This window comes from Lacerta agilis, chromosome 1 (genome assembly GCF_009819535.1).
Source record: "Lacerta agilis isolate rLacAgi1 chromosome 1, rLacAgi1.pri, whole genome shotgun sequence".
NCBI classification, from domain to species: domain Eukaryota; kingdom Metazoa; phylum Chordata; class Lepidosauria; order Squamata; family Lacertidae; genus Lacerta; species Lacerta agilis.
In genome coordinates, this window is record NC_046312.1 from 75,272,864 (window position 1) to 75,299,726 (window position 26,863).

At 42.7% G+C, this 26,863-nt stretch overlaps 1 protein-coding gene across 1 annotated transcript in view; it reads right to left on the minus strand.

Annotated features, from left to right (window-relative positions):
* The window catches only part of EPS8L2 (EPS8 like 2), a 90,766-nt gene that overhangs the window by 51,109 nt on the left and 12,794 nt on the right, over window positions 1–26,863 (minus strand). Inside the window, exons 2-3 of the mRNA XM_033155675.1 lie at window positions 12,242–12,305; window positions 11,566–11,621 (exon numbers count right to left, since the gene is read on the minus strand). Coding sequence (XP_033011566.1) covers window positions 11,566–11,621; window positions 12,242–12,285 — 100 coding nt within the window. The 5' untranslated portion in view covers window positions 12,286–12,305. The remainder of the gene's footprint in view (window positions 1–11,565; window positions 11,622–12,241; window positions 12,306–26,863) is intronic.

The window sequence follows — 26,863 nt, forward strand, 5'->3', positions numbered from 1 at the left end:
TGGGTATTTTGTAGTTTGCCTCAAGTACCAAAATATCTAGGGCCAGCCCTGGTTCAATGTTATATGCAAACCAGCCAGAATGATTAAGAGGCTAGAGCCACCTGTAGGTTCCTTATTATTTTTGCAAAGTGTTTACCATTAGCTGATGGTGTGGGGGGTGGGGAGGTTGCAGCAGGGGGCAGAGGAGATTGCTAATGTGACAGAAAATGCAGCAACACGCCTGTTGTGTAAACCACTAATTATTCCAAAGTACTTCCTCCCCAGACATTCTCTTGAGCTTGCCAGGAAAATAATGGATTTCCCTCCAATGTCCTTTCATCTTGGTTCAGAATAGAAGCCAGTAAGCAGAGAAGTGACTTTATTTATTCATGGTTCACATTAACATTTATTCAGCTGGCAGCTGTGAATTGAATGAGGTAGTAACCTGAGAGCTACTTGCTGTACCTGTAAGCCAAGGGATCTTTCAGCAAGTGCTTCTGGCGACTCTTCTAGAGCAGGAGTGGCCAACAGGTCGATCGCGATCTACCTGTCGATCGTGAGCAAGTTCCTGGTCGATCGCAGGTAGATCTTGGGTTGCTTAGCGATCGGCAGCCTAAAAGGGGAAAAAAGCTCTCCAGGGAGAGCTCCCTCCTCTTGCCGGACCACAGCTGGCCTCTCTCTCTCTCTCTCTCTCTCTCTCTCTCTCTCTCTGTGTGTGTGTGTGTGTGTGTGTGTGTGTGCCAGATGGCTGGCTGGCATCTCCCATTGGAGCCGCCTGCGGGGGGGGGGGGGCAGCGAGGATGGGGGAGTGTCACCCTTGTGACACTCCTCCTCCTCGCTGGCCGCCCCTGCAGCGTGGAGAAAAGTCCTTTTAAAAAAGAAAAGCCAAAGCCAAGCAGCCTGCTTGCATTGCCTTTTCTTTTTTTAAAAGAGCTTCTCTTCCCGCTGCCGGGCGGAGCCGCCTGCGGGGGGGGAGAGCGAGGATGGGGGGATGTCACCCTTGTGACACTCCTCCTCCTTGCTGGCCGCCCCTGCAGCGGGGAGAAAAGTCCTTTTTTTTAAGAGCTTTTTTCACCGCTGCCGGGCGGAGCCGCCTGCGGGGGGGGGGGCGTCACCTTTGTGACACTCCTCCTCCTTGCTGGCTGCCCCTGCAGCGGGGAGAAAAGTCCTTTTAAAAAAGAAAAGCCAAGGCAAGCAGCCTGCTTGCCTTGCCTTTTCTTTTTTCAAAAGGGCTTCTCTCCTTTTGGGGTGCTCATCCTGCTACCACCTCTTGCAAGAGCAGACTTCCTTCCCCCCCCTCTCTCTTCCCTCCCTCCCTCCCTCTCTTTCACCCCTTCCTTCCTTGTCTCTCTTACTTTCTTTCTCCCTCTCATCCCTTCCCCCCTCTTTCTTTCCCTCTCACCCCTTCCTTCTCTCTTCCCTCCCTCCCTCCCTCCTTCCTTCTCTCTCTCTCTCTTTCTCTCTCTCACTCACCTCTTCCTTCCTTCCTTCCTTCCTTCCTTCCTTCCTTCCTTCCTTCCTTCCTTCCTTCCTTCTCTCTCTCTCACTCACCTCTTCCTTCCTTCCTTCCTTCCTTCCTTCCTTCCTTCCTTCCTTCCTTCCTTCCTTCCTTCTCTCTCACTCACTCACCCTTCCTTCCTTCCTTCCTTCCTTCCTTCCTTCCTTCTCTCTCTCTCTCTCTCTCTCTCTCTCTCACCCTTCCTTCCTTCCTTCCTTCCTTCCTTCCTTCTCTCTCTCTCCCTTCCTTCCTTCTCTCTCACCCTTCCTTCCTTCCTTCCTTCCTTCCTTCCTTCCTTCCTTCCTTCTCTCTCTCTCTCAACCTTCTTTCTTTCTTTCTTTCTTCCTTCCTTCCTTCCTTCCTTCCTTCCTTCCTTCCTTCTCTCACCCTTCCTTCCTTCCTTCCTTCCTTCCTTCCTTCCTTCCTTCCTTCTCTCTCACCCTTCCTTCCTTCCTTCCTTCTCTCTCACTCACCCTTCCTTCCTTCTCTCTCTCTCTCACCCTTCATTCCTTCCTTCTCTCTCTCTCTCTCTCTCTCTCTCTCTCTCTCTCTCTCTCTCCCTCCCTCCCTTCCTTCTCTCTCTCTCCCTTCCTTCCTTCTCTCTCTCTCCCTTCCTTCCTTCCTTCCTTCCTTCCTTCCTTCTCTCTCTCTCTCACCCTTCTTCCTTCCTTCCTTCCTTCCTTCCTTCCTTCCTTCCTTCTCTCACCCTTCCTTCCTTCCTTCTCTCTCACCCTTCCTTCCTTCTCTCTCTCTCTCCCTTCCTTCCCTCTCACCCTTCCTTCCTTCCTTCCTTCTCTCTCTCTCTCTCTCTCTCTCTCTCTCTCTCTCCCTTCTTCCTTCCTTCCTTCCTTCTCTCTCTCACCCTTCCTTCCTTCCTTCCTTCCTTCCTTCTCTCTCTCTCTCTCTCTCTCTCTCTCTCACCCTTCCTTCCTTCCTTCCTTCCTTCCTTCCTTCCTTCCTTCCTTCCTTCTCTCTCTCTCTCTCTCTCTCTCTCTCTCTCTCACCCTTCCTTCCTTCCTTCCTTCTCTCCCTTCCTTCCTTCCTTCCTTCTCTCTCTCTCTCTCTCTCTCTCTCTCTCTCCCTTCCTTCCTTCCTTCCTTCCTTCTCTCTCACCCTTCCTTCCTTCCTTCCTTCCTTCTCTCTCTCTCTCACCCTCCCTTCTTTCCTTCCTTCCTTTCTTCTCTCTCTCTCACCCTTCCTTCCTTCCTTTCTTCTCTCTCTCTCACCCTTCTTCCTTCCTTCCTTCCTTCCTTCCTTCCTTCCTTCCTTCCTTCTCTCTCTCTCTCACCCTCCCTCCCTTCTTTCCTTCCTTCCTTCCTTCCTTCCTTCCTTCCTTCCTTCCTTCCTTCCATTGGCAGGGGAGCCAGAAGGTGATCTCGCCTAGGGCGCAAAAATCCCTAGCACCGGCCCTGCCTCCCAAGCCACCGCGGGAGGAGAGCGATCCCTGCAGAGGCTTAGGATGGAAGCCTGAAGCTTCCTTCCCAAGCCTCCCTCCCTCCCTCACCCCACACCCCAGTCTTCCTTCCATGCAGGCAGCATCTCCCTCCCTCATCCCACACCCCAGTCCTCCCTCTGTGAAAGTACGGTAGCATTTATTACTACTCAGGAGGAGGAGGATGCAGCAGCAAGATGAACATTTGGGGAAGGTGTGAATTACTGGTAGGGGTTTGACTTTAAATGGAAATTGAATGAGATTTCTCCCTCATTCCTCCCTCATATGAAAGCCCCCAGAGCTCTCTGCAATGAACAAAAAAGAAGAAAGTCCCACTTCTTTTGCCTTTATTAAAACAACTGTGTAGGTCCAAACCATACAGTCCTTAGAGCTAAAGGACTCGATGTGGGAAGCTCATATATTTCCATTGCCTGCCCCCCCCTTACTAGGGGATAAAGTCTCTCCTTATTTGTTAATGACAGTAATGGTGGTTCTTAATGCCACCACTGACTGCTGTTCACTTTACATTGTTGAAATATTATTCTGATATACTGGTAGTTTATTAAATAGTTTAGTTAGTACAACATTTGATTCAGAATATTTTTTTTCTTGTTTTCCTCCTCTAAAAACTTGTTGCGTCTTACGGTCAGTTGCACCTTAAGGAGCGAAAAATATTGTATGTGGCCAAAATTGATTCTGGTATTCTGGAGTTAGAAAAAAGATTTGGCAACTTCCAAAAAATTGAATTAATTGTAGAATACATGTCATTTCCATTAAAATCTGATTTGGACATTTAAAAAATTGTAGTCATTATCAGTACAAATTACTCATTGTGCAAAACATCTCTTGAAAATGAGATATTAACTCTGAAAAATGACATTTTTCTGAGGGCCCGTGCAGAATAATCATCATTTTGGAAGTTTGTGCCTAGACAGAAATTTCCAAATTTAGAAGATGCAGTGAAATTTTACACTCATGTTTTGGTTCTACTTATTTGTGTGAAACTGCATTTTCATATTTAAAAATGACGGAGAGTAAGCAACGTTCAAACATGACAGATGAGCACCTTAAGGATTCCCTGAAGCTGGCCCTGACACAGTACTCGCCTGATATTGAACAGTTGGTTACTGAAATGGTGATGCAGGTGTCGCACTAACAAAGGATGAAGGCATGTATTTTTAAAGAACTCTTGATAGGCAGGTTAAAGGAGTGGGTAAAGGAGTTTGTGCGGAGTACAGATTTGTGAGTGCTTTTATGTAACTCTCTCCAAAGAAATCTGTAAAAGTTTCTGTTGTCCCCCGTAAAAGGTTACCAAATCTGGTCACCCCCCCCCTTTCCTCCCTAAAAAAAAATCAACAACTTTGAGCCGAACCCCCTAAAAAACGGGGCATTCCAATCCTCATCCCAAAAAGGTCAACAACTTTGAGCTGAACCCCCAAAAATGGGGGTAGATCACTGCCAGATTTTAATTCTGAAAGTAGATCCCAGTCTCTTGGGAGTTGGCCACCCCTGTTCTAGAGTATGGAGCTAAGCACATGAGATGCCCATGTTTTAGTTGCCAAAGGCAGTGAGCATCCAGTACCCTTCATGACCCCACGGGACACATGTGGCAGAGGAAGGGCAATTCATTCATTCATGCAAGTAGGAGGAAGGGTCATTCACCAGCTCTTGTTACTACTATCAGAGCAGGTACTGAAGACACAATATTATATTTCCTCATTCTACAGGGCTGCCATGTCCCCAACATATGAGAAACAGCACAAGTACTTTGGAGTGTTCAATGCACTTCACACAGTCATCTTTACAACAAACCTGCAAGGTTTTGTTAACCCCATTCTGCAACGTAGCAGACTTGAAGCTAAATAAACAGACACGTTGTTGAGGCCCCATGCGAATCCATGGCAGAGATGTGATTCAAGCCAGGGACTTTTTGGCCTGCAGCTCATACCTCTAAGCCACTATGCTACATCAGATGTCACATCTATAACCCCCAAACAAAGAGTGTAGGACAGGACATGTAATCTATTATTGTGACTAGAAGACAGAAAATATACCCGGTATATAGTAACTATGACCATGCACAGCTTCTTGATTGCACTGCCAGTGTGTCAAAGTGCTCCACGTGCCCCTTTTTTTTTAAAAGGACTTCTGTATCAACCCTATTATCACCATAACAGCCTGAATATTTCACAGCTGCTAGTGGATATGGACTCACAACACCCGTGTGGTGAAATGGAATACTAGCACCCCCTCATTTAACTCATTATGCAGGCGCTGAATAAACTTTCCAACACCACACCTTCTATTTACGCAAGCATAAACACAAATAAGTGACTTTTAGGAATGCAAAAAATGTATTTCCATATCTTTAGCTAGTATTTTAACATCTACTTACTGAAGACCTCAGATAATTTGGGTATGTTTATCCACAGCGCAGAGAGAAGTTGTTAAATCAACCAGGAGTGATGTAACAGAAAAGCATCCTTAATGTTCAGCATGAAAGTCCAACATCAGCAAATGGAAGCACTGTTTTGTCTAGCCAGTTGCAGGCTAATAAATATATTGTCATTTCTGGAATTGCCTAAGGGGTCTATTTTTGGTAACTTTGGCATTACATTAGCTACCTTTCGGTCCAGATAACATAGTTCAACAATTCATTTTGTGTCCCTTCAGAATCCTTGGTGTGGATACCATCTGGTCATGGCAACTTGCTGTTGCTTAGCACACCAATAGCTGCCTCCTATTTTCACACATCAGTCTCTGCTTTCAGGCTTCCCATTGGCATTTGATTGGCCACTGTGAGAACAGGCTGCTGGACTAGATGGGTCTTTGGCCTGATCCAACAGGGCTCTACTTATGCAAGATTTAGAAAAGAAAAGATCAGGTGTATTTTCAAAAATGAGGTGTAAAGCAAAGATATGAGTCTTATCCCAAGTAGCAGTATGTGAATGTTCTGTCAATATACTTGTATTGATTTACGAAGCCCTGAACCACTTGGATCCAGGATATCTCAGATATCACCTGAACCCTTACAGCCCAGCTCAGAGACTGAGACCATCTGTAGGAGCATCTCTGGTCAACCATTCTCCAAGCTGATGGAACTCATTTGAAAATAACAAGAAACGGAGCCTTTTTTGTTACCACCCCAGTCCTGTGGAACTCTCTGCTAATAGAGGTTCAGTGGGCACCTTCCATGCCAACTTTTTTTTTTTAAAAAAAATATTTTTATTGATTTTTCCATGTACCTGTATATTTCTTCTAACAATATAACTTTAACAATTTTTCATATTTCCACCCTCCTCCCCTGGACTTCCCTCATACTCCTGTTTTGCTTTATTTCCATATTGTTCACCCTGCATATTGTTTCCCCAAAATTTTCCCAATACACATAGTCTTATTTTTTGTTGTATACAGTTGTGCTTGTTTACTCAAACCCTGCCAATGAGTCCATTTCTTTATGTTGCCTCTTCATATATGTTGTAAATGGTTCCCATTCTCTTTTAAAGTCTTTTCCTTTTCATGTAGTTTTCCTGTTAGTTTTGCCAGTTCTGCATATTCCATAAGTTTCCCTTACCATTGTTCTTTCGTTGGTATTTCTTCTGTCTTCCACATTTGTGCTAGCATAATTCTTCTTCCGTGCCAACTTTTAAACACCTGCTCAAAACTTTTCCATTCCGCCAAGCCTATGCTGGCAGTTAAGACCCCACAATGGTCTACTGATGCTTGTTTTTATTATTATTACTTTAAATTTGTTTTTCACTTTTTATTGTTTTATTGTCTGGTTTTATGCTTTTATACTGTTGCAAACCGCTGTGATGTATTTTTTTATGATACAGCAGTTTATAAACATTTTTTTTTACAAAATAAAATAAAATAAACACAATGATTTCTGCTTGCACATTATTCCCCTCTTCTCCTCGTATGCACAGGGGGGAGAAGTCCTGTTGCACAAGCAGAAATCTTTGTGATTCATTGACAAGATGAATTACTTGAATACCACAGGTGGACACTGAAGGCTGCCCTTTAGACAGATAGAAGCCGTCATGGGGGGGGGTGCTGTCCAGTAAGGGATGCCTTTTTGGCATCCAGTATAAGACCTGAGCAAGCCATCAAGGAATGATGCATGGGAGAGGAGGCATACACCGTTTTCAGTGCTCTGCTCCATGCCTGTTTCATCATCATCACTAGTGACACTCTATGAATAGCCACAGAACAATACAAGCAGCAAGTGCCTCCTGTATTTATTTTCTGTATCAACCCCCTGCAGTTGATTTTGAATTATTAATAAGCACTTTGTTCCATGCTTCATCTAATAAACTAAGCACTGAGTCCTTCAGCAAAGGAGGCCTTTAATGCAATGACAAAAGCAGACAGAGGTCACTTGGTAGTGACAAAATATCTAGGGGTAAAACTGTTGGCAAATTAAGGTTTCTGTGCAGTGGCAAGTATTTCCTGCAAATAATTTGCAGGCTCTGCAGTCTATAACCCCATAAAACCACTGCTGCAGCTCCACATGATGCAAGTGGGCAGGGCTGGCCCAAGACATTTTGGCACCTGAGGCAGATGCCAAAATAGCATCCCCCTCTCCACCAGGGAAGAAGGGGTGAGGGAAAATCTACATCAGGAGCAAGGTGGAAGGAAAGATATACACTGAGATCTGCTGTACTGGTGGATCCTGCAGCCTGAGGCGGACGCCTCACCTTGCCTCATGGGTGGGCCGGCCCTGCAAGTGGGACTATTCTGCTGTTAGTAATAATTGCAAGGGAAAGAAGGGGAATTTACCAGGCATCTTGTCTATTACTTCACACAGAATCTTTGCTAAGCTCCCATGGAACTCTAGAGCTCTGCAAAGTAGAGTTTAGAACCACTGTCTGATATCTGTACTCATGTTAACATTCAACTGCAATTTTCTTAAACTAATAGTCACACTTCTCATAAATAGCCGCCACATTCTCAAAACGTTACATACAATTTTGCAGGACTGCTGCTGGCATTTCCTGATGAGGTATTTTATGAAGATCTTGGAGTTGAAGGGATTTTATTAAAATCAGTGTTCTTTAATTTGAATTGTGTGTTTATTGTAACAAGAGGGCCCATACATCTCCAGATCTCAGGTGCCTTTAGGAAGCATTCCTTCCTTAACCTTCAGAGCTCCTATAATCCTTGTGCCTAGAATGAAGAAATCTTGCCATGCATAATGTATTTGTATTTTAATTCAATAAAGATTTAAAAAAATAATCTACCAAGTAAATGAAAACAGGACCGGGGAGAGGAGGGAGGACCATAGCTCAGTGGTAGAACCAGTGGCGTAGGAAAGGTGGGGCGTAGGGGGTGGGCCGCCCTGGGTTCCAGGGGAGGGGGTGACACTCCCTGACACCTCCCGCCACTCCCCCGCTGCCCGGCACCCTGTCCGTGCTTCTTTACGGATGGACAGAGCAGCCCCACAAGCCACCGCTCGCTCACCCGCTCGCCACAGGAGCAGCAGTGCCGGCCCGGATGCACTACGCATGCCCGGAAATTCCTCCACTGGGTAGAATGCCTGCTTTGCACACAGAAGCTTCCAGTTTCAAACCCCAGAATATCAGGGTGGGAGTGGGAATGTCCCTTGTTTGTAACCTGGACAGTACTGAGCTAGAAAGACAAATGGTCTAGCTCAGTAAATGGCTGCTTCCTAAATTCCTCTGATGGCCTATCAAAAGGGCATACTGTATGACAACAAACCTATTTGCTAGTTTTAAGGAATTAATTGATTCTGTTCTGTTTAACTTTCATTTTATGTATTAAATATATATATTAAAAATAATATGCCTCCAACTAGCTAACAAACAAAACACTGGAGCTCATAAATTCCAAGGTCATAACAATACACAACCAACTGCATACACAACAGCTGACTGTGCAACTAAAATTCAGCTGAAATTCCTCATACTTGCAGAACCTGACCTCCAGACAATAGATTTTTTCTTCTGATGATCTGGTTAGACAAGATACATTTTTCTTAATACCCTGTTTGTTCTGCTTTCTACTAAGCAAAGAAAGAAGGTCCTTAGCAGACTTTGGTTACTCTGGCAACATCAGAAAGCAAGTTGCTCAATCTATGGTAGCTAGCTGAGTGGTTCATACAAAATAGATTATATCAGGAATCACAGAAGACACAAGGTGATGAAACCAATGTGCTACTCATGTGACTTGACTGCCTATTTGTCTTTCTGTCCCTACTTCAGAGGAATCACTACTAGCCACTGTAAAATGCTAGCATCCTCCCCACGTCCAGTAAATAATAAATTATAAACAATGCTGCCTTAGGGCTATGAATAGCAACCCCTTTGAAAAAATATTAGGAGTGTCCCACCAACAGAAAGCAAGCAAGTTGGCGATTATGGCTCCCATTCTCACTCTCTTGACCCTCTCCATCATCACAGGATAGAAACACATGTGGGAGGACACTGGCTGAGCTTACCTGGCTGTCCAGGTAAAGGGAACAAGAGCTAGGAAGTACAACAAAACAGGGGGAAAGGCTGTTTGCCAACCTAATGACAGGGCTGATACCAACAGAGATGCAGGAGCGGGGAGGCAACAAGATGAAGTAGGCAGGGAAGATTGGCTTGGTTGCCCTAGCAACCAGGACATGCTGCTACAGCAAGAATAGGGAGTCTTGTGAGGGAGGAGTAGTTGGAAAGGCTTGCTCATGACAAGTAAGGCCACCTATAAAATGGGCAGCCAAGTCAGTAGCTAGGAAGAATTTCACCTAAGGCAGGTAGTAACAGCAAGAGGTGGTATCCCAGAAAGGGCCTGACTGTGCCAACCATTAACACCAGCCCAGCATATAAAACTATTGCTGGCAACAAAGAATTTGACCCCACTTGTTTGTCTAAGGGACCTGCTGCCATCTAGAACACCATCGCTTGCAAGCCAATTCCCTTTTACACATTTGAAAGGATGTGAGTTATTTTGAAGTTACACAATATCTAATTAAGGACCATAATCCATTAAACTGCTAATAACAGCAAACATTTCTGTCTTAAGCTGGTCTGGGAACTCATACAGTTTAAAGAGTTCATTTTAACTCCATAATAAGTGCACTTCCAGAGAGTCTGACGCTCAGCTAACACTGTGGTGGCAACCGTCAACACTCCAGCCATACCATAGGCAAAATGGTGGCAATATTAATGTAAAACAAATGATTTTTATTTTTTTAAATGCTCTCAATGAAGGTGTACAGGAAAGTGTTATGGTCCTGCCTGGCAAATCCACGGATGCCATGGAATGGAGGAAAACACTGACTTGAACAGAAGAAGAGCCTGCAGAATCAGGCCAGCGGCTCATTCTTCTTACAGTGACCCACAAGGAGCCTGTGGGAAGCAGGATGCAACTGCAACAGCACTCTCTCCTTCTGAAGTTTCCAGCAACTAGTATTCAGAAATGCATTGCTTGCAATAGTGGAGGTAAAGCATAGTCACAATCACTGATCATATCCTAAACATACAGCCACCCAATCTCAAACAGCTCCTCACCCACAATAATACAAAAACAGGACTCAACATGGACACTGGTACCAGAGCCTGCAATAAACCCAGATGCCAACTTTGCTGCCACATAAACCCGGATAACACCATTACTGGTCCCAACAACATCAAACACACCATCTCAGGACTATTTAATTGCTCATCTTCCAACATTGTGTATGCAATCAAATGCCAACAGTGCCCTTCAGCTCTCTATATTGGACAAACAGGCCAAACCCTACGCCAAAGGATAAATGGACATAAATCTGATATCAGGAATCACAAGACAGAGAAACCAGTAGGAGAACACTTCAATCTCCCAGGACATTCTATAAAAGATCTCAAAGTAGCTGTCTTAATACAAAGAAATTTCAGAAATAGACTGGAAAGAGAAGTGGCTGAATTGCAACTAATCACCAAACTTAAAACCATGGAGAAACCTGGTTTGAACAAAGACATTGGATTCTTATCTCATTATACATAACAAAGCCATCTTTAGCCATCTCACCCCCTGCCTTTCCCTGCAAGACTAATTGCAGCCGTTTAGAGTCGTCAACAGGTTTTCCACACTTATCAGCCTATCACCCATTCCCACCACCCTTCTGAGTAATACCCCTCCCCACTCCCCCACTATATTTAAGGATCTGGTGACTTCTGTTTCAGTGTATCTGAAGAAGTGTGCATGCACACGAAAGCTCATACCAGGAACAAACTCAGTTGGTCTCTAAGGTGCTACTAGAAAGAATTTTCGATTTTGTTTTGACTATGGCAGACCAACACGGCTACCCACCTGTAACTGATCATATCCTGACTGTTATTTATGCCATGTCACTTCCCAAATACCACTGAGTTCCAGAAGTAGCTGGTTCAGGAATGTACAGGGTTACTTTCAGAACACAGGGCCTCAGAAACCTGCTGCAATCACAAACCTCTGACCCCTATAACCCTCTAGTGTTGCTCCAACACCTTTCAGGGCAAACAGAAATACTTCGCGCAATGGCAGTTTCGTGACTCACTGTAAAAAACCAACAAAGAACATTACTTCCCCACATCATAAAGTTAATTTCACTTTCCAACACACAAAGCTGGATCCGGCATGCTATACTGTCGCAAAATTTATTAATGTAAGAGTCTGAATTATAAGAACTTACCATACAAATCCTTTGCACTCATTTTGGCAGCTCCATCTGCTTTCCCCATGCTACCACTGCGAAAGGAGAAAGCAATTGTTAAGAACAAGCCAGGGTTTTTCTTTAGCCAAGTTCAGAGTTTACGATGAGAGCAGCTTAAGAGCAAGTGTAGTAAATGGACTAACAGAATCCTGAACAATGTTCAGTCCGATTCCCCAACCCATTTCTACATAAGAACAGGAACAGACCTTATATGCTTAACTTATTCCCCCTCCCCATGCTCACTAATTCACTAATCTGAGAGTTCCAATGATTATCTGAATGTGGGATCTCTCCTAACTCTGGATATTGAAACAACTTTCATCTTGTAGGTTCAGTATTCAGGGTAAGGCATAAAGGAGAGCCTACGTTACAATAATACTCCTATTGTAAGTCCACTTCATCGGATGCATAAATGAACATGCATGTCATAGGAAATGACAGCTCCATAGTACCACCACCCATCCTCTGAAAAGTTGTCATCTGCATATAGCCTTAGAGCACTTTTCTTGGGAAATGGGAGCCTTGTATTTTGTAAAACAGAAAGCAAATGTGGTGGGGGGGACAGGCCTATAAGGCTGTGTCACATCTTATTTTCTCTCTCTTTTATGGAAATTTGGATGGGGGATGAAGGTTGCTTATTCTTTAGGTTTCTTACTTTGCAGAGCCCGGTTGGCTGCTTGTTGATCCTCTGTGGCTCATACTGCTTTCAGGGCACTCACCTGTAACAGATAGGCATGGTTTAGTTGAGACTAAGGAACTACAGTATTTACATTTCATTTACTTATTTGCTTGATGAAAGAGAGAGAGAGAGAGAGAGAGGAGCGCTGAAGGGAAAATGTATCTTTATCAGTGTGTTCTGTCTTGAGAATCTGATGAGGAGCAGCAGATTTTCTATAGGGAAGTAATATATTCAGGGCTTTTTTCCCCCCAGCTGGAGCTCCCCAGAGCTCAGCTCCGGTACCTCTCAGGTGGTCTCCATTGCCATTCTAAGAGAACAATGGAGAAGTTAATGGTGAGTTCTGGTACCTCTTTTTTCTAGGAAAAATAGCACTGAATATATTGTCTACTTGTATATGTGTGCAGAAATCAAATTTTAGAAAGTGTCATGAGTCTCCAGTTATCTGTCCTTCCAAACGGAAGCCACACTCTACTAGGTTCTACTTCCGGAATTTCTCCCTCTCCCACACCGCATTCCAGCCTCAGTTATAGAAATATTCTTAAAAAGTGACAGCAACTTTGTTAGAGGTAAATAAGGTGGTTAAGAAAAAGAGTTCATGTTCAAATGTATTATGTTTTTCATTTATCCTTATTGGAAGAAGGCAGGACTGCAGCTCAGCAATAGAGCAGACACTTTACATGCAAAAGGTCTCAGGTTCAATTCCCAGCCTCTTGTTGTAGAACTAGGGCAGACCTCTGTCTGGAATCCTGGAGAGCTGTTGCCAGTCAGTGAAGGCAGTATTGAGCTAGATGGAGCAACGTTCTCACTCAGTATAAAGCAGCTTCCTTTGTTCCTGCTTTATGGCCATATATCACAGTGATCCAATGACATGACTAGCCCAGGTATTTCAGCTCTGAGGGCAAGAATTCCATAATCGTAATTTTACAGAGTGTAGGCAGCAGAGTTTGGCACACCACAAATTGTTGATGGAAATGGCACATGGATTTTAATTATAGACAGTGTATGCATATTAGCTATGACTGCCCAGTTAATGGTGCAATTTTGATGAAGCTTTCCCTCAGTGTAAACAAGTTGGGCACAATGGAAGTCAAGTTTTCAAAGGCTTTTTGCTTGCTACAACAGTGTCCAAAATCAATCATGCATGTGAATGGCAGGATATTGGTACACATCTCCTTCCTCTTTCTAGTACAGCTGTTCCAGTTGTTTTGTAAAATGATGTTTTATTATTCAAAAGCATGTGATCTTTGAACTCTTTGTTATGGCCTATTTATTTTCCATCCACCCTGATTTGTTTGCTGGGTGTTTATATATCTTCCTGTTAATCATTCCTTCCTTCCACACTTCTGAATGCATTTCCACGTCACCTTCCTAACCACAAAAATGTAAAGTTTCTTTTTGAAATTGATTTTTTTTTTTTTTTTGCGCTGGTGCTTAGTTCACACATATATTTCCTGGTATGTGTTTGAATCCCTCCTGTTTAGGGAAGTTTTTAATGTGTGACATTTTAATGCATTTTTAATCTTTGTTGGAAGCCGCCCAGAGTGGCTGGGGAAACCCAGCCAGATGTGCGGGGTATAAATAATAACAAATTATTATTATTATTATTAATTACTACTACTACTACTACTACTACTACTACAAAATACTGACAGTCTGGAGGTGATATTACTTTGTTTACAATAATTTTGAAACTTGCCTCTATGGAATTAAAGTGGACTTTCTCAAAAATATTATTATTAGTATAAATGGTGGTAGTGAAACTAAAGCTGAATGGTGTCTTTGAAGAAAAAAACAAAACAAAGGAGCTTAGCAACACCAAATTAAAGGCTACTATTTTTAAAGTTACATTTTAAGCAAATATTTTTAGTGGTAGACATTTAACCTAACAATGCCATCTATAAATACATAGTAACAAATTTATTTAAAGGAAATACATTCATTCGGATGCACCTCACATCAATCCCAAGACTTGAATTGACTTCAGAGAAACCAACAATGAATGTGCAGGAGGCTAAATTACAGACGAAACAATCGTTATTTCTGAGGTGTCGTAAACATAGTGGGTAGGATTCACCTAATGAGTCCCATAAGTGCAGTTCTGTGTAATGAATTCTACTTGTGTCAGGGGTCTTCCTCCCTCCTCTGCCTGCACATGTCCAGCAATATTGGGATTGGGAGAGTGGAGATTATTCTGTCTGGCAAGTTGAAATCACAAGAGTGTGACGTCGAATTTCTCCCATTATGATAAATGCAACGCTGCCCATAGTCCTCCTGCAATCTTCTCTGCCTATGGGTTTATTCTTATTTCATATTGCTGCAAAATCTGTTTGACCAGAGATGACAGCGGTACAAAAGAAATTAATGCATGCAGCAGGGTGAAAAGGATTTGACTGGCTGTCATACCCACCTTCAAGCCTCTCCAGGCTAAATAGACCAGAAAAGGACACAGAGGCCCACTCTATAATTTATGCTAGAACCAGATGTTAAACTACCTGGCACCTGTGAGACAATGCCATGCTATTCTTAGAAGCTTGTTAATGAATTCAGATTGGAGAAAATAGACTGGGGGACACACACTAGGGAAAATATATATTTAAAGCTAGAAAGATCAAATAAAATTTCTAACTTGAGCTGATGCGTGTTTTCTAAAGGTAACCAGGTTACAAAACAAAGCAATACCACAGATATATTACACAAAGGAACATATATTGGCTCCATTAAAGAGGTACAGCCTCCTTTCTTGCTATTTGGAAAATGTTTATCCCATCATATGGTCTGCAAAACCATCATGGGAACAATAGTTTTTTTTAAAAAAAATGAATGTTTGTCTTACCATTACTATGACATTATTTGGAAATAATAAATGAAGTACCTCTCACTAATTTCAAGAAAGCTTTAAGGTTTTAGGATAGCAAGCATGACAGTCTATAGAACAGCTAAGCATATCTACCTAAGAGGCAAGTGGATATATATACAGTATACATATATATATTTCACCCCTGTTCCAGGTTAGTGCTAAGAAAATGGTAGTGTCAGTTGATCTGAATCAACTGATCAAATGATCTTAATTTTCTCCCCATTACTCTCCCCACCCCCCCAATCTTTTGTTAAATCATTTCTTCCAAATAGGTGTTTGTTGTGCCTCACAGCAACTCTGTGAGGGGAAAACAGGCTGAGAGCTAGCCAAAAGCAAATAAATTTTTGAGTGGCAATTTCCAAATTCATAACAAGGAAATAATATGAATTTATTCCGATTCAACACCGGGGTTTCAGCTTACCTAATCGCTGTGCCATGCTGGCTCTTTGAATTATTAATTATTATTATTATTATTATTAAACATACAGTGGCCTCATCTGCATGCAAAATATGGCTTAGCACAAGTGAGTAAACAGGTGGGCTTTCAAAGAGGAGGTCGTGGCTTATCTCCGAAGACTTTCTGCTGCTGCACTGCATGGAAACCATGTTACCTGAACCAGGCTCACGCATAAGCTCTCCCAGAGAAACAATGAGCCATAAACCATACGACAGACTATTTTTAGATGATGTGTTAAACCAAACCATAGCTTAGTACAGCGCAGCAACATGATGACCAGGGAGAAGCAAAGCAGCTGCAATCTCTCCAGGAGTCCACATGTTGGCTCATTTGTGCTAAGTCATAATTTAGCTTAGCATCACTTGTGAACTGGGCCAGTGTTGGACCAAACTTAATGCATTTTCAGAATACAGGATTGGCATGTTGATATATTTGGAGACTACGCTTTTTTCAACTAGCATAAAGCAACATCTATCCATGTTAATATTATATTATTAATACTGCTAACACTACCCCGAAATGTGTGTGTGTTTATGTAACTAATGCTTACTACCACTATACAGTAATTGCTCAAATTTATGACATATAGGCAAGGCGAGGGGTGTGTAGGAGTGGGACAAGGAGTAATCCAGGATCTGTCACTGTTGCTGGCACTGAGTTCATCTCCCACACCAAGCTCATTGTATTTGAATGCCAATTTGTTTAGGTGGTTCAAGCCTTCCAGTTTGCTGCATCACAAAGTGCCAGCACTGTGTTCCTTTTCCTTTCCTTTTGCTCAAGGCACCTCAGTCTCCTGGCATCTCTCACTGTCTGCTTTATGGGTGTGATCAGTTTCTTCATGTTTCAGAAGGTGAGCGTGAATGCTTCAGATCTAAAGTACACTGAGTAACCTGATGAGTATATGATAATTCAGATCCCTCTCTTACCATCTTTACCTGTAGTTATACTTCCAACATTTGGCGCTTTATACTTTAGAGAAAAGGAGTAAGAGGAGACATGATAGAGCTGTACAAAATTATGTATGCAGTGAAGAAAATGGATAGAGTGAAATATTCCTCCCTCTCAAAATGCTTCAGCTCGGGGACATTCAATGAAGCTGAACGTTGGGGAGATTCAAGACAGACAAAAGACATCTTCATGCTATGCACATCATTTGTTTGCTTTCTCTGTGCCTTCAACCACTCCCAACCCCCCAAACTCCTATTCAAGAAGCTGTCATCTATGCACGTGCAGTGGTCGTCTCCAATGTACACACCTTAATTGATGTAAAGTTCTGGAGAACTCAGAAACTTGCACATTATTTTGTACCATTTTATCAGGACAAGTATAAGTTACTTGTTGTTTACTGTTGTAACAATTGTTTTCTCAGAATTTATCTTCTGTACCATGACAATAAATAAAAACAGTATTAAGAAATCAAAAACAAAACAAAACTGGAACTATGGTTTAAGTCCATAGAACAGAGCAGCCCCCCTCCGATTCAACTTCTTCCATGACCACTCATTAAAAGAAAACAACCCCATGGAAGGCAACTTCTACACAAACACACAAAATCTACCTCACATGGCAATCCAATGCTTCTCTTTGATTAGGAAAAGAGAAAAGAAGAATTTGAGCAACATGCATACAGGCGCTACTCCGAAATCAACAACTGGTTCAATGATGCAGCAGAAGCAGGGTGTGTTACTTCTGGTTTCATCCTTTGCGGGTGGAGAAAGGGCTTTGCAGAGAAACTCTCAGCTCCTCTGAGGCTTCCCTACATGTTTGATGCTTCAGATAAGAATGTGAGAGTAGCAAAAGCCTAATAATACAAGGCTGTCACTGGACACTTTAGACATTAGATAACACATGACACTGTCTTTTCAATTTAAGAGGATAACAAAGCTCCCTCTGTTTGGTTTCCAGTTCCTAACATTTCTCAGAGTTAATTCAGAGCAGGAGGGACGTGCTTGGATAGCCATTTCAAGTGGGAAGCAGCATATTAATATACCAGCATAACTGGTACCACATGGATCTAACCTGTATTCCAGGGGTGGGGACCCCATGGCCACCCAAATGTTGTTGGACTACAACTCCCAACATCCCTGAATACTGTCCATGCTGGTTGGGCCTAATAGGCATTGAAATCCAACAATGTTTGGAGGGCCACAGGTTCCCCACCCTTCTGTAATACCTCACTCCAGCTACAATGGCAATTAAGGGCATAGCCCAGGAAGCCCAGCTTTCCCAATCCTGACACCTGAGTCTAGACTCCTGCTTTCTGCCCCGCCTAAAAAAATAGGTGCACTGCAAGACAGACAGGGTAATGCTGCAACTCCAGGAATGAAATCCATCAGCTGAAAACCACAGACTTTTTTTGGTCCTTCATGAGGAACATAGGAACACGAAAGTTCATTAATTTTTAAGAAGAGTGGCATTCATAATTCAGCGGCGGGCCAAGACCATTTATGGATCCTGGGCCAACAAACAGGAACTTGGATGTCAGACAGGAAAAGAAGGGTGGACCCTACAGCAAAACTTGAAGCCAGCACACCTTGTTCTTGAACATAAATTTTTCACATTGCAGACATTCAGCAGAAGACAAACATGATGCTAAAAATAATGCAGCCGGATCAGTTAAGAGACACTGGATACCTGCAGCCAACACCCCCATGTTCAACTGCATCTAATATGTAGGTCAGAATATGGCTGATAATGATAGACAAAAGCCTTAGCAAAAAGGAAGGCATTATATAGGTATCCATATGAAGAGAAAAATAAGATAAACAACTATTTCAGATTGAATGCCCTCTCAGGACCTTGTCATGCTATCGGTGAGCTTTCTCTCTAGAGCAGGCTTCCTCGACCTCAGCCCTTCAGATGTTTTGAGACTACAATTCCCATCATCCCTGACCACTTGCCCTGCTAGCTAGGGATCATGGGAGTTGTAGGCCAAATACATCTGGAGGGTCGAGGTTGAGGAAGCCTGCTCTAGAGCCACTAACTACAGTACAGTACTTGGAAACCAGAAATAAAACATTCTTAGTTGCACTTTTGGATCAGACCAAGGATCTGTCTAGACAAGCATCCTATATGCAACACTAGTCAGTCAAGTGCAAGGACATGAAGGCAACAAGCCCTTTTCTCTATAAAGGTCATCCAGCTGATTGGGTACCAAATCCAGGCCTGAACCCAAACTGGGATGGATCCAGTCTCATCCAGGAACGTCTGTAGTTGTTCCACTATGATCCTCTCTACTACCTTCCTCAAAAAGGGAGCATTTACGACTGAGCAATAGTTATTATAAGTTGGAGTAGCATTGTTTTAATTTATTCCTTGCATTTCACCCTAAGGTATCAGGTGAGTTACAACAATTTAAAATGCAAGCTTAAAAACCTGCAATTGCCTCCAAAATTAGTTTAAACATGCAATCACAAAAAATAGGGTGGGTCCTGAAAATACAGTGGTACCTCGGGTTAAGAACTTAATTCGTTCTGGCGGTCTGTTCTTAACCTGAGGTACCACTTTAGCTAATGGGGCCTCCTGCTGCTGCCGCACCGCCAGAGCACGATTTCTGTTCTCATTCTGAAGCAAAGTTCTTAACCCGAGGTACTATTTCTGGGTTAGCGGAGTCTGTAACCTGAAGCATCTGTAACCTGAAGTGTCTGTAACCCGAGGTAAACCACTGTATTGCTATTACACTCTGTTGGGCCCTGGGCTGGTTTTCTCAGGAGTAGACACACTACCACCTCCTTAAAGTGGCAGGCAACACCCCCTCTTGTAAGGAAGCATTCACCACTCCCTGGACCCCCTGCCAATCCCCCCTACCCCTGCTTGATTTCACTACTTATGATGGGCAGGGATTGAGAGGGCACATATTTGGGACATATCCTGCAAGCACCCTGTTCCCGTTATCAGGCATTGTAAACTGCATCTGACCCCACAAAGCTGGATGAGATGTCGCATTTAGGTACCTCAGCTGGAACTGGAACCATAACAGTGGCATCTGAATCACTGTGGAGTTAAGCAACTTTAGTCTCAAAATGATGGCCCAGGTGACTGATTACTGGTGAAGCAAATGCAATCCTGTACATGTCTACTAAAAAGTGAGACCCAAGTGGGTATAGGATTTCAATCTTAATGAGTTCAAAATCCAAAACTAAAACACTGACAATCACAAGAGTGAGGGAAGCTCTAGACATGTCAGTAACTGCAGCCACAGTTTATATGAAATTTTTAGAGTGGCTGAAAGAAATTGGGAAGTTCATTATTGTAAGAGCACAGCTACAATTTTTTGGTCAAAATGTGAATTTAATACAAACAAACAAATAAAAAATTTACCCGAGCATGCCTGGGTAAATTTACCTCCCCAAACAAATAATATGCACAAAATGTAGCTACTGTTTGTGGTTTGTTTGGAAACAATTCGTGAGCTGGGGTAGAACCAGGTAACATGACAAGCCAGGCTGTGCCTGGTTTCATCTGCACTGCATCAGGAGTGGAGGAAAAGTACCACAAAAGCTTTTGAGCAGCATACACATAAAACCATAGATTGTTTTAAACTATGGTTGATGTGACATGTGAACTAGACCTATGTCAATAAAACCCAACAGAAATAAACAGGGTTTTTGGAAACTGAATAGTTTTCAGCATCAAAAACATTCATAGCTAGTAGCCCAAGGAGAAAAAAATGTGAATGATTGATGGAACAAAAATACCCGCTAGTCACTCAGCATGAATGAGTGTATAAATAAACCAGAAGAAAAGACATAAATAGTCAGTATCTAGAAATCTGCTGGATAAAAATTGTTCCAAAAGAAGAGGGATTAGGGTTTCTCACACTCTGTTTTTTCAGTTCAGCAGACCAAAGAAGGAGGTAGCCCATACTTGCAGATATTTTTGGAAGTCTGAGCAAAAGTAAACAAATGGGCTTCATATAAAAGCTGGCTGTCGTTTTCTGGTATGAAAAAGACTCTGTAGAAGAAGAAATGCCATGTTGAAATGGTGTGCAACATGAGTCATTTACTTTTGGTTTGAAAAAGAAAAGAAACAACTTCACTTTCTTCAGCCTGCCTGGGAATAACGCAGCAGCAGTTTGGAAAAGATTTCATAATGCTTTCCTCTTGCCCAAAGCTGTTCAAGGTTTGGCTGTGGAGCTTTTTGTTACCTTCCTCTGAAAATGTGACTAGTGAAATCTCTTGCTTCTTTTGACATACACAAACCTATCCCAAGGAACACAGCAAAGAACTTTAGGAAATTATATGCATTTTGGATGCAGGCAGAGCTCCAAGGTTGGAAGGTGGGAGAAAGGAATAGGATGAAAAGCTGCAAGCCTTCTTGGTGCAATTTCTCTGGCCATATGTCCTGCTTTTTTCCTCTTCACCACTATTGCTACATGCCCCTCAAATCCCCTATTACAGAAGCAATTTTAAGAATATACTGCATTTATCCCATTGCATCTATGTGCCCACTCACCATTCATACTCATTTGTCTCATTCACACTGAAATTCCTACACAGATATCCTATGTGATAATCCTGCAGATCTGAAATGTGCTGCTGCATGTTGTTGTTGTTGTTGTTCAGTCGTTCAGTCATGTCCGACTCTTCGTGACCCCATGGACCAGAGCACGCCAGGCACGCCTATCTTTCACTGCCTCCCGCAGTTTGGCCAAACTCATGCTAGTCGCTTTGAGAACACTGTCCAACCATCTCATCCTCTGTCGTCCCCTTCTCCTTGTGCCCTCCATCTTTCCCAACATCAGGGTTTTTTCTAGGGAGTCTTCTCTTCTCATGAGGTGGCCAAAGTACTGGAGCCTCAACTTCAGGATCTGTCCTTCCAGTGAGCACTCAGGGCTGATTTCTTTAAGGATGGATAGGTTTGATCTTCTTGCAGGCCATGGGACTCTCAAAAGTCTCCTCCAGCACCATAATTCAAAAGCATCAATTCTTTGGCGATCAGTAAATACATGTAAATGCGTCTTAATACCAGTAAGTCAAACATGACGACAGCAGCTGTGTAGCAGCACAGTCCTAAGTACGGTATTTCATCAGAAATAAGTCCTGCTGAGCCTTGATTATTGATTAAAGCTCTATATAAGGAATTAATAATGTAATTGCTTTATTAACAGCTCTGCAGCAGATATCTTAACAAAGCTCTGAAGCAGTGTTTCTCCTAGGGCAGGGGAAGAGAGAAAATCTGGAGGTGGAGTTGCACTTTAGGGGACAATGCAGAGTTAATTTATTCTACCTGAATGCAACGTAAGTGCAATTAAATGCAGGCATGGGAAAACTTTGCCCTTCTCAATTTTGCTGAACTATTAATTCCAGCCTCAACAAGCATGGCAAAAAGGAATGATGGCAGCTGTAGTTCAGCAACATGTGAAGAGCCAAATGTCCCCTGCATTTGGGCTAATCCAATAATAAGTGTACTAGGGATTGAAACCTCAGTTTTCTTAATGCCATTCAGTATTGCAGCAACTGAATCATAATATGATTTAGAAGACATCAGAAGGTAGCCCTGTTTAGAGAAGTTTTTAATGTTTGATGTTTTATTGTGTTCTTAATATCCTGTTGGAAGCTGCCCAGAGTGGCTGGGGAGGCCTGGCCAGATAGGAAGGGTATAAGAAATAAAATAAAATAAAATAAAATAAAATAAAATAATAATAATTTGCTTGTTTCCCACATATAAAGTATCCTTCTAATGTTCCATGTTCCTAAGTCCGTTTATTTGAGCTTCTGTCCATTTGTCCTCTTGAACCGCTTCAGAATCCCACAATGAAGGGGACGAGCAGTGAAGTTGTGACAGAGGAAAGGGTTAGTGGTACAGTCATACCTTGGAAGTAGAATGGAATCCGTTCCAGAAGTCTGTTCGACTTCCGAAGCGCGGCTTCTGATTGGCTGCAGGAAGCCCCTGCAGCCAATCGGAGGCCGCAGAAGCCCTGTCGGACACTTGGCTTCCAAAAGAACGTTTGAAAACTGGAACAGTCACTTCTGGGTTTTGATTGTTCAGGAGTCAAAACGTCCGAGTTCCATGGCATTCAACAACCAAGGTACGACTGTAATGGCAATGGTAAAGGGGGATTATGATCTTTCATTTAAAAGAAAGGGGATCACATACCCCTTTCTTGCAGGAAGTGTTTTGCCTGGGAACATAAACAGCAGCAGACCAATCCCATATCTCTTCCCAAACCTATTTGTATCATTAGAAACTTCTGAGTTACCTGGAAGGTGGGTGTTGTGTATTGTACATTGCTAACTAAAAGGTTTGGGATCTTTAAAACACATCTGAAGCACATTCTTTCACTTAAAAAATTCTGGGCCCTGTAGTTCACCCCTCACTGAGTTACAATTCCCAGCAACTCTTAACTAACTACCGTGCCCAGAATTCTTTAAGGGGAAAAATGTGTTTTGAATATGCTTTAACTGTATAGTGTGTATGCAGATTAACAGCACCTCAAGTCTAAGTTACACATGTCTGCTGGAGCTCAGGTCTTGCTCAGCAGCAGTCAGGAAGCTATCTGGGCTGCAATACTTACATTAGGAAAGGAAAGGACAAACAGAACATTTATAAGGCAAAATATACGCCAAGCAAAAATGTAACCCCTGTTAATAAGGGTGAAAGAAAGAGACCTAAAGAAGGCTCAGTGTGGATGCTGTAGTTTTTTGTGGGGGGGGGGGGTTTAAGCAAATTAAAATCTGAAGCAAATAGAGGCTTGCTGTGAGATGTGGAAATACAATAAAATGAGAGTGAGCAGTACAGAAGATTCCTATACCGAACATGTTCTCTCCATTTCGGGGGCATATTGCTAGTTATTTAACAAATGTACACAGGTCAGTAAATTCCTCTGCCTAATGCTTTTCAAGCAATACTAAGCTTCCCAAGCTTTATGTAATATTTAATATACAACATTTAAGTAGTCACACCTTTCACTGCACTATAGTATCTGATATACTATAGTTATTTTTGTAGATTAAAAATAATGGCTACGATGAATGGAAGGGAGGTAAGTGTTCTCTTTTAGTGGTAGCCACTTCACCATGTTAATTAACTCTATATGCATTAATTAAAACATACATACATACAATTTGGCTTTCAAGTTTCACTCCACCTATTATTAACTATGATGCAACTACTAAAAGTTTGCCATTGGCAGAGATGCCTTGTGGACATGAATGAACTCAGCTTTTGGTTGTCACCCCTAATTTGTTATCTGATTCCTGAAATTATATGTAAAGCTTCTAATAGAGACTGTGGCTACAAGGTAATTGAATTTAAGTTTGCATCTCTTAGGACAGTCCAGACACCAGGACTAAATAAAATAGACCACACTGAATTCTCAGATCAAAAACAGTGTAAGAAAGATGGGTTGGAGTGGAACTCCAATGACTCTAAGAACAAGCAACACAACACCAAAAAAACAAGATTAAAGGAAACAAATGAGGGGTGGGGAGCTGTATGATCTCAAAGAAAAGAGTGCATCAAAGAGAGGGGCTGGATGGATTTATGCTCCAACTGCTCCATCAGAACTCTTTAAATAATTTTCCTGCTCCTTAGAAACAGAACTTGCATAAGAGTAAGAAGCACGAGACCAAGGCTGTATATTTGTTTCAACATTCCTTCCCCAAAGCACTGGAACAAGAGATTTGGTTAAAACATTTCACCCAATTACAAGCTTGATCTGTCAGTCACACAAACCCACTGCACACCTGTAGAATCTCTGCAGAAGAGTGAGGTAAGTGTGTGAGTGTCTATGGCATGCTCTTGATTCTCCAACCACAATCTTCTTGAGGGTTCAGAATGCAATGTCTGACTCCAGCTACAGTGATAGAGGAAACCCTTTTTCCCATTGCTGTGCACACAGAGCAAGTGAGGAGTAGCAAAAACCGATGGCAATGTGAGTAGCAAGCCAACTCCTCACCTCCCTCTTATCATTGTGAATGCAGCAATTGCTTTTTGCAGAAACACACCCATACATCATTGTTCATGGGGTTTGAGCCTTCCAGCTCAGCATAGGGGTGGCTACTTTCCTATCCTGCCAGTCTTTCATTTTTAGCTCTTGCTCACATCCTCTGTGTGTGTGTATATATATGTGTGTGTTTGGATATTTGCTAACAATTCATACTCAGTTGTAACTTGGCACATGCTATGTCCACTGGGGAGTGGCACTTTAACAAAACAAACAGGCGCTGCTTTGGCTAGGCTGGCGGCAGGACTGGCACACAGGCGTTCTGTGTTTGAAGTTCTAGACCGCAGACCAGGTAGCGGCTTTGAGAGTTCCAGACATAGCTTTGCACCCAGTAGCATCAAGTTTCTGAAGGAATCCTCCCGAGAGCACCAAAGGAGCAGGCAGCCTGGGACCAAGACCTTGTGATGAAGATGAAAGAATTGTAGGAAGTTTTTTTTTAGGGAAAACTGACAGGAAGTGATATAACCATATCCTGTCCAAGTATGTACTCAATGGTTAACTTTCTGGTGCTGTGATATGGAGCCTGTTGTATTACCAGAATAGGCCAATATTTTTTGTACAGTATTGCATTGCTAGATGGTGATAAAAACATTTCATTAGGTTTGTGGGTGTGGCAAGCTTCCCAACAGAGCCTGAGCCCCAAAAGGTGAGAACTGCCTTTCTAGAGGGGTCAGCCATGTTAGCCTTTTGCAGAAAAACAAACAAAACATTGTGGCACCTTAAAAGACTGCCACATTTATTATGGCATAAGCTTTCACAAAATACTGTCCCCTTTGTCAGATACATGAATCACTCTCCTGAGTTTCAGGTATATACACATTTCATGGGGAGTGGGGAATTTTGGACAGAGAAATCAGAAGGAAATGAAACACTGAAATGAATATATTGTATGGTGCTCATGTGACCTTGAACACAGCCCTTGACCTCCACCCACCCTACCACACACATTTCATGGAAGTCAATGGGATTTCAGTGCCTTAATTGTCCCTGCTTGTTGCAGTTTGTGGGAAGAGAGGGGTGAAAGCAGATACGTATTGCTATACAGTGGTACCTCGGTTTAAGAATTTAATTCGTTCTGGAGGTCCGTTCTTAACCTGAAACTGTTCTTGACCTGAGGTACCACTTTAGCTAATGGGGCCTCCCGCTGCCGCTGCACAATTTCAGTTCTCATCCTGAAGCAAAGTTCTTAACCCGAGGTACTACTTCTGGGTTAGCGGAGTCTGTAACCTGAAGTGTCTGTAGCCTGAAGCGTCTGTAACCCGAGGTACCACTGTAGTTCCAGGGCAGGAGACTCTGTTCCTGCATGATGGCTGATATTCCCTGTGCTGCTGATGAATCAAGTCCTGTGTGCAAAGCAGGAGGCAGAAACCTTCCATGGCATTTGTTACACCCACACCCTTCTCATAACCCCAAGCCACAACTGGCTCCACCATTCCCTAAAGCAGCATGAACAAGCTCCCACTTCTCTCCTGAGCACCAGGAAATGCAGCTGCTTCAAACTCTAAGCAAACCAAGTTCAGGCTTTTATCTTTGCATTTATTCCCTGGAGAACCATGGCAGTTCACAAAACCCAAGCCTAGTAGGTGCGGTGGAGGAATAAGAAGGGGGGGGGGAGGATGGGTAATTCCACCTCCTTAGGAGCTAAAGTTTACCTTGGTGTACCCATTAGCAACCATGCAACACTTCATATTCAGTTCAAGAAACCAAAAATGAATTTATTACGGATCAAGCATCCTGGAGAGATTGATGGAACACCTTTACAGCACAAAATATAAGTCCATACTTATTCTCAGTTGTTCACTTCCAACATGCCAGTCTGTGCCCACTAAAGTACCTGTATCCTAAGAGTGGACCTTAAGATAGAAGCAAAGGCTTGAAGCTATCTCCATACTTATTTTACCCCCTCTTTCTGGGGTAGGCAAGAGAATTTGTTTATTCCTTTGAACCTTCCATTGCCAGACTTTCCTGCACCCCAACACACAAACCAACACCTCTTTTTCCAAATGCTGAATACATTATTTCAGTTTTCTGCTGAAGAGGATTTGGATGTCACTATTCAATTTCACCTTTTTATATAGAAACTCTTGGTTGTATGAGCTACTAAGTGGGCTTACAACTGCTTGGTGCCTTTCAATGTATTTGGATTACAACTCTAAATCTCAGCCAGTACAGCTGTGCCAGATGAGGCTGGTGATAGTAGTAGTCCAAAACATCTGGCGGGTGCCATGTTGGGGAAGGCTGGCTTTTGAGGTAGGAAGAAAAAGTGGATTAAGGGAACCACGTTTAAACAATGGATGTTCTGGGGACACAGTGTGCATAGGAAGCGGGAGTCCAGGA